General features: G+C 53.6%; 1 protein-coding gene across 2 annotated transcripts in view; it reads right to left on the reverse strand.

Moving 5' to 3' along the window:
* The window catches only part of LIG1 (DNA ligase 1), a 48,903-nt gene that overhangs the window by 16,031 nt on the left and 19,909 nt on the right, over window positions 1-12,963 (reverse strand). The window contains exons 6-13 of one of the 2 annotated variants that reach the window (XM_070498188.1): window positions 12,030-12,125; window positions 10,438-10,545; window positions 9,409-9,519; window positions 9,104-9,182; window positions 6,061-6,141; window positions 5,723-5,779; window positions 2,100-2,272; window positions 82-248 (exon numbers count right to left, since the gene is read on the reverse strand). In XM_070498188.1, the coding sequence (XP_070354289.1) occupies window positions 82-248; window positions 2,100-2,272; window positions 5,723-5,779; window positions 6,061-6,141; window positions 9,104-9,182; window positions 9,409-9,519; window positions 10,438-10,545; window positions 12,030-12,125 (872 nt within the window). Of the gene's footprint in view, window positions 1-81; window positions 249-2,099; window positions 2,273-5,722; window positions 5,780-6,060; window positions 6,142-9,103; window positions 9,183-9,408; window positions 9,523-10,437; window positions 10,546-12,029; window positions 12,126-12,963 lie in introns of both variants that reach the window. The other variant, XM_044760240.2, reaches the window with a different exon arrangement.

Raw genomic sequence — 12,963 nt, forward strand, 5'->3', positions numbered from 1 at the left:
CTTGCCCCACGCATGGCTCTGAGCCCCGAGATGCAGAGCGGCGGGTCTGGGGCCCTGGGGGGAGCCGCCCTGCCCACTCACAGCACTGCCAGCGAGCCGGGCGATGTCCTGGAACTTGGTGAAGACCCCAGAGGCGGTGAGGGCAGGCGGGGGAAGCATGAGCCTCTGCGTGCTGCGGCTGCTCTCGGCCACCAGCCCCACGTCGCCCTTCTCGGCAGCCTCAGCCCGGACAGACTCAAGCTGCCGACCTTGGGGGGCAGAGAGAGCGGCGGGGGAGCAGGGGAGCGGGAGCGTGGCTGCTGCGTGGCTCCCATCTAGCCCGGATGCATTTTCTTGGGCTACGCGTGCTCCAGGGGGTGCCCCTCGACTTCCCCTTTCCTAATGCTCACCCACTGGGTGAAACGGCTCCTTAAATATCTGCTCCAGTCACGTCAGGTCTAAGAGGCCTAATGGACGTTCACACAGAGGAAAGTAAGCCTTTGGATGAACACGTCTACACTAGGAGAGATGTCACGGGGGTGGTGCTGGCGGTGTATAGACAGGATTTAAAGCCATGGGGTGGGAAGAAGTCACCAGGGGAGCGAGTGTAGACAGAGAAGGTGGCCAAGTGACCCCTGCCTGTCCCCTAGCTGGTCACTAACACCCACTGGCAGTGATCAATAGGCCTTTGCTTGTTTTTTTGTTATTCCGTCTCCTTGAAGTCACAATTTAAACACGTGGGATATGTTCTGCCTTACTTATTGTCCAGACTGGGTCCTGTGGGCACCCCCGACTGTAAGCGCAAAACCATAGACATGGCCTCAGCCCCACGGCACCGCTGGGCACAGAAACGAGCATCGGCAGCCGCCTACTCGCAGCTTCTTAGTACGTGAGAAAAAGAACCCTTCTCTGCTTCAGCCAGCATAGTTGGGTTTTCTGTTGCCTGCTGTGGAAAGTATTCCTAACGGACACAGTTCACAGTGGGTCTGTATGATGTCAGAGCCTAATGGATGCACCTGGAGTGAATGAGCGGAGGATGTGAGCCTCATCTCTGGCTCTGAGGGCCCACAACTCTTTTCTGTCCCCCAGCCAATCTTTCTCAGTCACTCTGTCCATTCATAAAACCCTCGAACCCCCACTTCCTTAAATGCTGGTGTTCCCCAGGTTCCACCCTGAGCACCCCCATCCTCCCTGACCACCCTCTCTGGGCCAATGAGAGCTCGCCAGTGTGTCTATCACCCCTCCTCAGCTGAGGCTCCCAGATCTCAGCCTTTGATCCAGATCCACCAAGCTTCAGACCCACGTATTTCCCAATTTCCTGGATGGCCCACAGATACAGGCTGCTCACACCTGGTCCCAAGCTGAAAGGATAAACCTCCCCTGAATGTGCCTGCCCCTCCCCAGGGTTGTGTCCTGGTGATGGCTCCATCATCCACTGAGTCACCGAGTGAGATCGCAGGGCATTCTTTGCACCTCATCTGTCCCACTGACCCCAAACCCAGCAGGTCCTTCCTGCCCCCCGTCTCTCGGGGCCTCTGCCCTCTACAGCCCTGGCCCCAGCTCCTCCTGCCCTTCGACTTTTGCCCCAGCCTCCTGGTTTCCCGTCTGTCTTCCACATGGGTCCAGAACTGCCCCTGCCCCTCGCCTGCTCACAATTCTTCCATGGCTCCCAACACCCTCACGATAAACATCAGTACTCAAGGCTGTGGCAGGCCGGCCCCGCCCACACCACCGGCCTCTCCAAAAGCACTGGGATTCGGCTCCTGCAGGTCGCTGGACCTCCCCACATTCTGTTCTTTCTTCATGTCCCCTCCTGGTCTACTGGTTGAAGTCCGTCAGGACCCCTGCTATGCCCAACCCTCAATCCCAGCCCCCAAATCCTGCTCCTTTGCCTGTGGCATCTTTCCCCAGCCCCTCCTCTCCATCCCACAGCAGGCCCGGGCCTCCCTCCCCTGAACCACTGCCCCCTCACCCCCCTGCCAATCTGCCCCATTAGGTTCTCCCCCTGTCGGCCTCTCTCCCCCACTCTCCCCGTTCAGAGCCCTCTCCATCCTCTCTCAGGTCCTCCCCACCCCTCCACTTTCTCCTCTCCTGTTGGAACTCCCGCCACAGCCCCTTACCTGTGGCCTGCGCCACGGCCTTGAGAAGGATGCCGTCCCCGATGCCAAGCTCCAGGCCCTGCTGGGGTGGCCCAAGGCGGTTGAGGCTGAGGTAGAGGATGGGGAGCAGGTCTGGGGGTGACAGGGCCACCACGGAGCGCAGCAAGTTGCTCAGCGTCTCCACCATCCGGAGCCTGGAGGAGGGCAAGGGGTGGGACCACCTGGTATTTCAGAGTCGAAGTCGGGGGGAGGGGGATGAAGGCAACCCAAGAAAGAAGAAGAGGAAACAGCTCAAGTCCAGGCCCAGGCGTGTGACCTGAGCCACAGGCACATTCACAGACTGTCAGTGGGAGAGCAACTCGGCTTGACAGTAACAGTGAAAACGGAGATGACCCTCCACAGAGAAGTGGTAGCTAACACGTATGTAGCATCTTCGAGGCGCCTGGCGCTGATTTTAGACACTCTGTGTGCTTTAACTCACTGAATTCTCATGGCTCCCCTCCAAGCTAGACACTAATACTATTCCTATTTTACAGAGCAAGAAACTGAGGCATAGAAAGGTTATATAACTTCCCCAAGGTTGCAGAGCTAGGAAGTGTCAAGCTGAGATGGGAACCAAGGCCGTCTGCTCAAGGACCCGGGCCCCCAGCCACCAAGCTGGGCTGCCTCTGAAAGTAAGATAATGTTTCTGTCTGTGTCGTAGAAATGGTGAAAACGTCTGGGTTTGTTGTTGACACACTCAGATGCAGAGGGCCTAAATGAAAAGAGAAGCTATGTCTTTCTTATAGAAGAGGCCCAATTAACAAACGGAGAAGAAATGAGACAAACACTAAACCACCCCGGGCAGACACCACAGGCTTAACTGTTACAGGGAAACCCACACTGGGTCCTACAGTACGTGGATTGCATCTCCCCAAAATGCAGGTCCACCCAGAGCCTCAGAACGTGGGCTTCTTTGTAAATAGGGTCTTAGCAGGTATAATTAAGGTAAGGACCAAAATAAGATCATGTTAGATTAGGGAAGTCCTAAAAACAGTAAGAGTGTCCTTATAAAATACAGTTGTGGCTGGATTAACAATGGGGATACATGCCGAGAAACACATCATTAGGCAAGTTTGTCGCTGTGCAAATAGCATAGGGAGTATTTACACAAACCTAGGCTACATGGAGCTAATCTTATGGGCCCACCATCCTACATGTAGTCTGTTGTTGACCGAAACGTTATGTGATGCATGACTGTACCAAAAAAACACAGAGAGAGACACAGAGAAGGCGGCAATGTGAATATGGAAGCAGAGATTGGAGTGATGTGTCCACAAGCCAAGGATTACTGGCACCCAACAGAAGCCAGGAGAGAGGCAAGGGCCACACCTTTCCTCAGAGCCTCGAGAAGGAACCGACCCTGCCCGCATCTTGATTTTGGACTTTCTGGCCACCTGAAACATAAGAGGAAAACTGCTGTTTTCAGCCACTGACTTTACAGTTCTTTGTTCCGGCAGCCCCAGGACACTAACACAGATGCTAAAATCAGTGGGCCAAAGTCTGAGGAGAAATAGGGGCCTTGCAGAGACTCAGAGAGAATCCCCACAAGGCACCTATTAATCGGAAAGGGAAAAATAGCAACCACACAGTGAAGACGCCTGGTAGACCGCCCTGCAGCCACGTAACCAGGAATGAGAGCGGAGGCAGCACGTGCCCCCGCAGGAGACAGAGAGTGAGCGTCACCTGTGTGCCCCTCCTGACGGAAGACACAGCACCCGAATCAATTCCCGAGGAAGCATGAGACAGACCCAGGCTCAGAGACACTCTACAAGATCGCTGGACTCTCCAACAGCGTGGAGGTGATGAAGGACCGAGACAGACGGTGGACGTGTCTGAGATGAAGGAGACGAAGGAGACAGATGACCAAACGTGCGGGTGGGGGATGCTGGATGGATCTTGGCCCAGCGGAAAGGATGCAAACGGGAAAACTGGCAAAATGCAGATGGAGCCTGCAGATCACCTGAGAGAGCGCGCTACTGTCAGCGTCCTGGTTTGGTACCTAGCCTGTGCTGCTGTAAGAAGTTAACACCAGGGGAAGCTGGTCACGGGTATACGGGGACTCTCTGTACCATTTCTGCAATTTTTCTCTAAGTCTAACATGATTTCCAAAAAATTTTCAAAAATTATAAAACCCTCTGATTTTAGATTATGTGGTTTGGAGAGTCACCTGCAGTTCTCTTGAATTAAGTGATTTCTGACAGTTTCTGCTGAAACTAAACACCACGCTGTGTTTTTTTTGTTTTTTTGGGTTTTTTTGAGGAAGATTAGCTCTGGGCTAATACATGCCGCCAATCCTCCTCTTTTTGCTGAGAAAGACTGGCCCTGAGCTAATATCCGTGCCCATCTTTCTCTACTTTATATGTGGGATGCCTGACACAGCATGGCTTGCCAAGCGATACCACGTCTACACCTGGGATCCGAACCGGGGAACCCCGGGCCGTCGAAGCAGAACATGCGCACTTAACTGCTGCGCCACCGGGCCGGCCCCTGTGTGTTACTTTTTCATCTCACTGTTCTCACTCCAAACTTGAGATGTGTGACCTTCACTTTACTCATGAGAGACAGAAGTTCAGAGAGGTCAGGCCACCTGCCCACAGTCACACAGCCAGGACACAGCAGAGCTGGGCCCATCCCACTCTCAGACCTGTCTGTCCCCCATGGCAGGGCTTTGGCTAACCCAGTCCTCATCTGCAGCTGCCCACTGGCGGGCCTCCAAGCCCCTCGGCCTGGCATTCAAGGCCCTTCCTGTGCCCTCTGTGACCTGCGATTCCATGGTGGGGTTTACACCCCAGGGGAGGTTCTTCCCCTGTTCACAAAGACACACGTTTATAAGAAGAAAGTGTTGGTTAGAGCCTAAACGCTCCACCGACATGGGGCAACTGAAAGTGACGTGATGCGTGAACGTGAAGGAACACTCTGGAACAGGGGAAACCAGCTGAGATCTGCTGAAACCCACACGATGGAGAGACCTTCTGGAAACAGCATGACGGGGGAAGCAGGAGGCAGGACAAGGTGGGCCCTGCAACAATGCTGACATAAACTACACCCCGGGGGGGCGGGCGCTGGGCTGGGGAGGACGGAACAGAGTGGGGATGGGGCAGCAAGGGCAGGACCGGTCCTCACAGCCTTGAGCCAGGGCAGCCTAGAGCAGGCGGGACTGCAGGGCCCCGAGGGGAAAGTGCTGGGACAAGAGCGGAGCGGCTCTCGCCGGAACCAGACCCGGATTTCCTCTCAGGGACACTGGGGAACATCGGCAAGGTGTGGTTGCTTCTGATGACTGAGGGTTGATTAGGGCCCTGCCACCAGGTGGAGGCTGTTCTCCGACCCAGGAATCTGGGCTGCCCCGCACCCACCCACCCGTCCTCTCTGACCAAAAGAACGAGGCAGAAAGGACGGTGTGGGCCGTCCAGGCCTCGCGAGGACCGGCAGCCCCTCTCATGGCCACGCCCGCAGTCCATGATCACGAGCATGAGGCTGAGGCGAAAGAGGAGACGCGGAAAGGATCAGGCAGCCCAGGGCACAGAGACCGCTGAGCAAGGGACAGAGCGGAAGGGCACCCGCCCCGCCTGCCCCTGCTCCGCCCAGCCAGCCTCATCACCTACCGCGCAGAAACCTCCTCGATCTTCTCGAACGTCCGGGCCACCGCCAGATAAGGGACCCTGGGGAAGGGAAAGAGACAGGAGGGCAGTGTGTGCATCCCAGGCGGTCCCTCCATCCCCCTGCCTCTCCACACCCTCCTGGGGCCAGCCCTGCTAAGGCCCAAATGCATGCACGCGACCCTGCCCGCCTCCAGGGCTTTCTCCCTGTCCCTTTCCACACTGCCAATGGCGTCCCCAACACACAGAAGGAGAGACGCGACAGTGTCCTCGATTGAGGCCTCGGTCAGAGGGCCTCCCCAGGACAGGGACTGGAGTGAGACCGTCCCGGGGGAGAAGCTCACTTCTGGCCCGGCTTCCAGCAGGCGTCTTCAACGGGATGGTAGTTGTTCTTGGCAGGATTGTAGCTGGGAGGGTCCAGGGGTCTGTTGGGGCGAAGGGAGGTGAGACCGGGTAGATGCCTGGGTCAAGGAGAAGTCATTCCTCCAATTTACTGAGCGCCTCCTGTGCGCCAGGCACTGTCCTAGGCCCACGGGCACAGAAGGGAGTGAAAACCAAGTTTACTAACCTGGAGCTCACAGTCTAGGGGGAGAGTCAAAAAAAACCCAACATATAAACAAATAAATAATTTTAGATATTAAAAAATATTTTGAGGGCCAGCCCGGTGGCACAGTGGTTAAGTGCGCACGTTCCACTTCTCGGCGGCCTGGGGTTCACCAGTTCGGATCCCGGGTGTGGACATGGCACTGCTTGGCAAAAGCCATGCTGTGGTAGGTGTCCCACATATAACGCAGAGGAAGATGGGCACGGATGTTAGCTCAGGGCCAGTCTTCCTCAGCAAAAAGAGGAGGATTGGCAGCAGATGTTAGCTCAGGGCTAATCTTCCTCAAAAAAAAAAATTTTTTTGGAAAAGAAAATAAAACCAAGTAGAGGGAAAAGGCAGGAGAGGATGTGCTCCTTCAGAGGATGGTTGGGGAAGGCCTAAGGGGAGCCTTTGGGCAGAACGAGGTAGGGGGTGAGCAGAGTGGGTATCAGAATGAAGAGCATTCCAGGCAGGGGGAACAGCAAGTGAAGTAGAGACACACTTGACACATCTGAGGAACAGAGAAGGGGTCAGTGCAGCTGGAGTGAAGCAGCACGCTCTGACTGGTTTTTAGAGTCCACTCTAAGAGCCAAAGACCCCTGTGGGCCACTCAGCCAAGCCCTCCCACACTCATTTGGGTGTAGCAGCAGGAGGAGGGTACAGTGGCTGGGTGTCACCAAGTGCCAGGCACTGTGCTACAAGCACTGCGTCAGTTAGCAATCAGCCCTACAGGAAGGGACTCTTGTAACCGTGTTTTGCAGATAAGGAAACTGGGGCACAGAGAGGTTAAGAATCTCGCCCATAGTCACACAGCTAGTAAGAAGCAGGGCTCCAGAGCGTATGTTCTAACGCTCCCCATCATAAAGGCCTCTGGAAATGGTGCACCCTGACCCTGTTAGAGCCACCACAGTCCAGACTCTGCAGTCACCCATCTGGTGCAAAGCCCTGCTCCACCCCTGCCCAGCTGTGCCACCCTGAGGAAGCGGCTTCTCCTCTCTGAACAGTGTGTCCCTCTGTCCAGTGGAGCTGCCAGGAGTCCGACAGCAACATGCTGTGTGGAGGGCTGAGTAAGAAATCATGGGGAAGGCTCCCGCTCCTCGGCACACTTTGTGGGGTGCATTTATCAAACACCGACTCTCCAGGTCAGGCCTGTATCTGTACCAAAACCAGGGGGGCCTGGGGCCGGGGGAGAAGCCTCCGGACTTTTTTCAGCGCTTCAGCTGATTCTGACGCATGGACAGGGCTGTGGGTGGCCGAGCGGGACGAAGTGTGTGCTGGGGCTGTGCACACTGAGCTGCGTGGGCTCAGCACTTAACGAGAAGCTTAATAAAGTTGTTTCTATCATTATCAAAAGAGGAAGCAGAGCGTGGAGCGTGAGAAGTTTGAGGGCCGGACTGCCTGGCTTGAAGCCCAACTCTGCCACACTCCCCATGTGTGACCTAGGCAAGGCACTGAAATCAAATGATGATAATAGTATCGAGTGCAAGTTGCAGGGCTTGGCCAAGGCCAGACCTTGGTCTTAATGCGTCAGACCCTCAGGAGGAAACCGGCGTGAAGGCTGAGCGGCTTCCCCGAGGTCACGTGGTGGCAGCCGGGATCTCTGACCACCCCACAATACGGTCCTGCCTCCAGGCCTCACTCTTCTCATCTGTGAAATGGGGGTACCAGCAGGATCTACACACAGGGGGCCGTGAGGATCCAACGCCTGAGGATACGGAAGCACACTGCTTGGTGCCTGGCACACAGTTAAGAGTGGGTGAAAGTGGGTGCTGTCTGTCATTGCTAGGTCCCCATTTTAAAGGTGAGCAAATGGGAGGCCCTGAAGGGTTGCATGTCTCCAGGAAGCAGCCATCAGAGAGGGAGGAGTGATCAGGCTGGGAATAGTGTAAGAAAAACGGTCACGGGGACAGCCCTGTGGCCTAGCAATAAAATCTGGCACACTCCACTTCGGCAGCCCAGGTTTAGTTCCCGGTTGCAAACCTACACTGCTCGTCAGCAGCCATGCTGTGACAGTGACCCACACACAAAATAATAGAGGAAGATGGGCACAGAAGTTAGCTCAGGGCAAACCTTCCTCAGCAAAAAGAGGAAGATTGGCAACAAACGTTAGTTCAGGGCCAATCTCCTTCAGGAAAAAAAAAAAAAAGTTGGTCATAGTATCACATGAAATAAAAGGCAAGACATGAAACTTTAGGTACATACAGTAGGACACAGATTTGTTAGAGAAACTTATTTATAAATATATAAGCACAGACACATACCCAGGAGGCAAGACGGTGCACTGCTGAAGAAAGAGCACAGGCTTAGGAATCAGAGGAACTTGGGTCCCAAGTCTGACCGTCCCCCTGCCTCCCTGTGTGACTGGGGGCAGCTGACCTAACCTCTCTGGGCTGACTGTTCCAATGTCTGTGAAATGCTAAAATACCTGCTTTCTCCACGGGACTACGGCAGGGACGAGGTAAGACAGCATAGAAGGAACCCGCAGCACCATATCCAACACACGGCAGGTGTCCACGGAAAGGAGCTCACTGTTCCTACAGCACAGGCACACGGCAGAACGGTGCCATTTAACCTCACTAATAAGGTCTCAACTGGGGTACAGAACTGACGTTAAGAATCCCCAAAACATTTTCATTCGAATAATTAAACCTTAATCACAGAATTTGAAAGCTGGAGGAATTTTTTGTGATTATCTGTCTCATTTTTGGAGGGCTAAAAAAAAATCAAAGAGATTTTGGATTCACTGCATCATTCTTTTCAATCCACTGTCCTTCCTCTCTACTCGACAGCAAAGACTGACTCACCCCTTGGTCTCCTCCTTTCTCGGGGCACCGGACCCCTCCTCTTCTTTCACTTCTTTTTTGACTGCAGGCTTCCGGGGGGCTGCGAATGAAGCCAGGAAGTTGTGGGTCTTTTCTCCTCCTGACGATCGCCCTCTGCCTCCCGCTCTCCCCCCAGCACAGCCCGGATGCTCGGGGAGAGGGGCGATGAGCCAGGAGAGACGGGTCAGACCTTCTAACCCGTGCCCCGGGGACTTAGCGCTCTCTGCAGAAAGACCCACTCACCTTGCCCTGCACGGCCCTGGGGAGCGGGGCGAGCAGAAACTCACCGAAGAAGCTGCTGAGCGTCTTGGGGGCTCTGGGAGGAGGCTGAGGCTGGTCCTCCTGCGGCTCCTGCTTCACGGCCCCCTCAGGCTCGGCAACGCTGTCCGTCGGGGCCTCTGCTTTTAAGCAGAGACATCAGATGGTGCACAAATGCTCTCGACCCTAAGACTTTATTTTCAACCCCCAGGTCATTTTGACCCTACAGATGGAAAACAGAACCAATTCCACCCTGTTCCTTTCTGTAAGTTTTGAGCCTCTCAGGCCTAACGCTTTTTCATCAGTAGTGACTAATGGAATTCCAGCATTTGGCCTGAAATTGGAGACTCACAAATAAATAGTGGTAAGAAGAAATCTCAGCACGATTAGAAGAAAATGTTCCCATTTCTCCTGCAGCGGCGGAAAATCAAATACGGGTCGGTATCCTAAAAATGTCCCCACAGTGCTGTTCACGACAGAGGAGTCTCACGGACACCCGACTGCAGGCGCTGTTCTGTGGCCTGGGAAGGTCCCTTTACCTCGAAAAGCCCCTAACTCAGCCTGGCCGTCTAACCTACTAAATTACTGCTCAGTTAATAACACTTACAACCTGTGATTTCTGAAAGATAAAAACATTTTGTTGGAAGATGACTGGCTCTTTCTTTTTTTCCCCACTTGGATGGAGGAAAATATTAACAATAAAAACAATAGTAATAGGGCCAGCCCCAGAGGCCTAGTGGTTAAATTCGGCGTGCTCCGCTTCTGCAGCTAGGGTTCGGTTTCTGGGTGCAGACCTACACTGCTCGTCTGTCAGTGGCCATGCTGTGCTGGCGGCTCACGTACAAAAAGAGGAAGACTGGCAACAAATGTTAGCTCAGGGCAAATCTTCCTCAGCAAAAAAAAGAAAAAAATAATAATAATATAACCTGTGATTCCTCCAGAATTCACATTTAAACAACACATTTGAGAACCTGTATCTTAGTAACTGTCCTCCAATGATGTCTGAAGCCAAACCCAAGGAGATGGGGCTGCAGAGAGGAAGAGGATCAAGAACTCACTGGAGTTCTCTGGGAGCTCTGGGGGCGTCGTGGGCCGGTCCTTCTCTTCTACTTCCTTCCTTTTGGCCACTTCAGGCTCTGTGAGGCTTTCTGTCGGGGTCTCTGCTTCTGATGACAGACAGAAAAGTCAGATGGCTCCCAGGGACATCTCAACTCCCAAGACATCCCGCCCCCATGTGCTCTTTCCTGTGCCAATCACATGTGTCTGCAAGGTGATGGGAGGTGTGAGAACACGCTCCTGGCCAACCCCAAGCAGGGCGGGGACCTCTGAGGAAGTCCAACCCCATTGCTCACCAGTGCAGCTGAGAAATAGACACAAACGGCCTGTCTTTTCTTGCGAACTATGATTTTAGAATTATTCATCGCAAAACAGAATCAGAAAGGGTTCGAAATGCAAATAACTTGTTATAGATCAAAATAAAAAAATTTTTTAAGTAACTGAAAAAAATCATACGTCTAGGGTAACAACAAAAACTGCATAAACTACTTGGGGAAAATTCGCCTTGGAAAGAAGCCACCCACCCCCAGGCCTCCAGGCCCCCAGACCCCGACAATGGCTAAAACGGCAGGATTCACAGCAAAATTTGCTACTGACTAAAAACCACCAATGGGAAATCACATGTCGACCAAATTCAAATCTGCCCTGGGAAAACTGAGCCTAAGGAGGACTTTTCATTAAGCAAATGGGCAGTGGCAACGGCTCGGACCTCATACTGGCCCCCAGCGATCAATGGGCCGGAGCATGCGTGCACCAAGAGGGGAATTCCCAGGGACCAGCAGGATCTTTCACACTCCTCAAGGGAAACTGGGGACATCTGTTGGACACTGTATGAACTCCCAGCTCAAGGTCTTAGTTTTCAGTATTAGATCCTATTCCTTGCAATCCCCAACACCATATTCCTGCAAAGCTGGGTTTTCTGTGGTGGCCTGTGCTAAGAACCAAGTACTGCCCATAAATCAACGTGGAACAGGAAATGGGGTGGCAGTCTTCACCGGGATTCCCAAGTCTGAGACAGTGAGCAGTGCCCAGGAGACATCCTACTAGGAAGTAATTGTGATTATTGAAGAAAAAGAATATTATTTTTCCTTCAGTGTATGAGTATTGTTTTCTCAAAACACCCAAGTTGCTGGAACATGAACAGTTGTTCGGACATAATATAATTACTTAAACAGAACTCTTGCAGTATTGGCCTGGGGTGCCAGGAAAAATTACTAGGATGCTAAGAATGCTGTGAAAGTTTGGGAACCTCTGCTTTCTGGGAAAATGGATAAGGAAAAAGAAACCATCTAGAGGAGAATACTTTCCATAAAATAAACATAAAAATAGAAGATAAACTTTGGAAACTACATATGAATTATGATGGCTGAATCAAGATGGCTAAGAAAATGCATTCCCAAACGCTTACATACAAAAATTCCTGTGTCGGTGTGGGGGATTCTGACGGCCACGTCCGGATTCCCGGACACAGGCATCCATCAGTGGAGTCCTAACCTCCTGTCCTCTCAGACAGGCCCCCACACTTCCAGATGCCCCCCTCCCCCAACACACACATGCACACAATGCACACACAGCTCTCGGCCTGGTGCCTCACCGTCTTCCTCCTTCTTCCTCTTGGCTTCCCTGTCCTCGTCCTCGCTCTGATCTTCCAGGACATCCTGAATCGCCCGTTTAGGAAGCTGCTTCCGAGCTGGGAAGGCAAAGGGCTTGGTGTGGCTGACTGGCTGGCCTCCCTGCCCCCACCTCAGTGAGCTCAGGCCCACAGATGATGGGGCCTCTGAGAAGGCTCTGGGCCCCCTCCCCTTCCACCCCAAGGCAGGCCTCATCCTTCCAGCTCTGCTTTCTCTCGGCTGTGTGACCTTGGGCAGGTTACTTAATCTCTCTGTGCCTTGCTCTCCCACATCAGCAGAATGGAAACAATCCCCGGAAGCAAGCTATGACGAAACGTGCTCCACCCAGGACCCGAGTCTAGCAGATGCTTTCAGTGCCTGGCCTACATCCCTAAGATCTCACCATCAACGTGTGTCCCAGCTTTTCTAGGTCAACAGGCCCGGGGAGTAGCCTCACCCAGTGACTGCTGGGAGCTGATGCACAGACGCCCCTCTCCTCGCATCTCAGATCGATAATTCTGAGGCACACTCTTACGCTGATTCCCGGGGCTTCCTCAGAGAATTAGGCTCCAGCTGCCCCTGCCGTGGCTGGCCTGACAACACACCTATCACCGGCTGCCTGCCCTTCCCCAAGCACTGTCTGTGTTCTCTGCGCCCCCTGAAGAAGCAACTTGCACTTGAATCCTTATTTCAGAACTTCAGAGCCTGCTTCTAGAAGACTCCAAACTGAGAAACGAACACACGGCAAGGAATTGCTGTGACCACTTCCATCGTCATCTCTCACCTTCTCCCTGGGCTCCCGGCCCCGAGGACCTTCTACCAGCCGTGGCTGGCACTGTCCCTCCCCTCCTCAGAGGCCTCCCCCATTTCCCCAGGCCCCACGCCAGGATAAGGCCATTTGATACCTACCCTGTCCTA

The sequence above is a fragment of the Equus asinus genome, chromosome 26 (assembly GCF_041296235.1).
Source record: "Equus asinus isolate D_3611 breed Donkey chromosome 26, EquAss-T2T_v2, whole genome shotgun sequence".
Taxonomy (NCBI): Eukaryota; Metazoa; Chordata; class Mammalia; order Perissodactyla; family Equidae; genus Equus; species Equus asinus.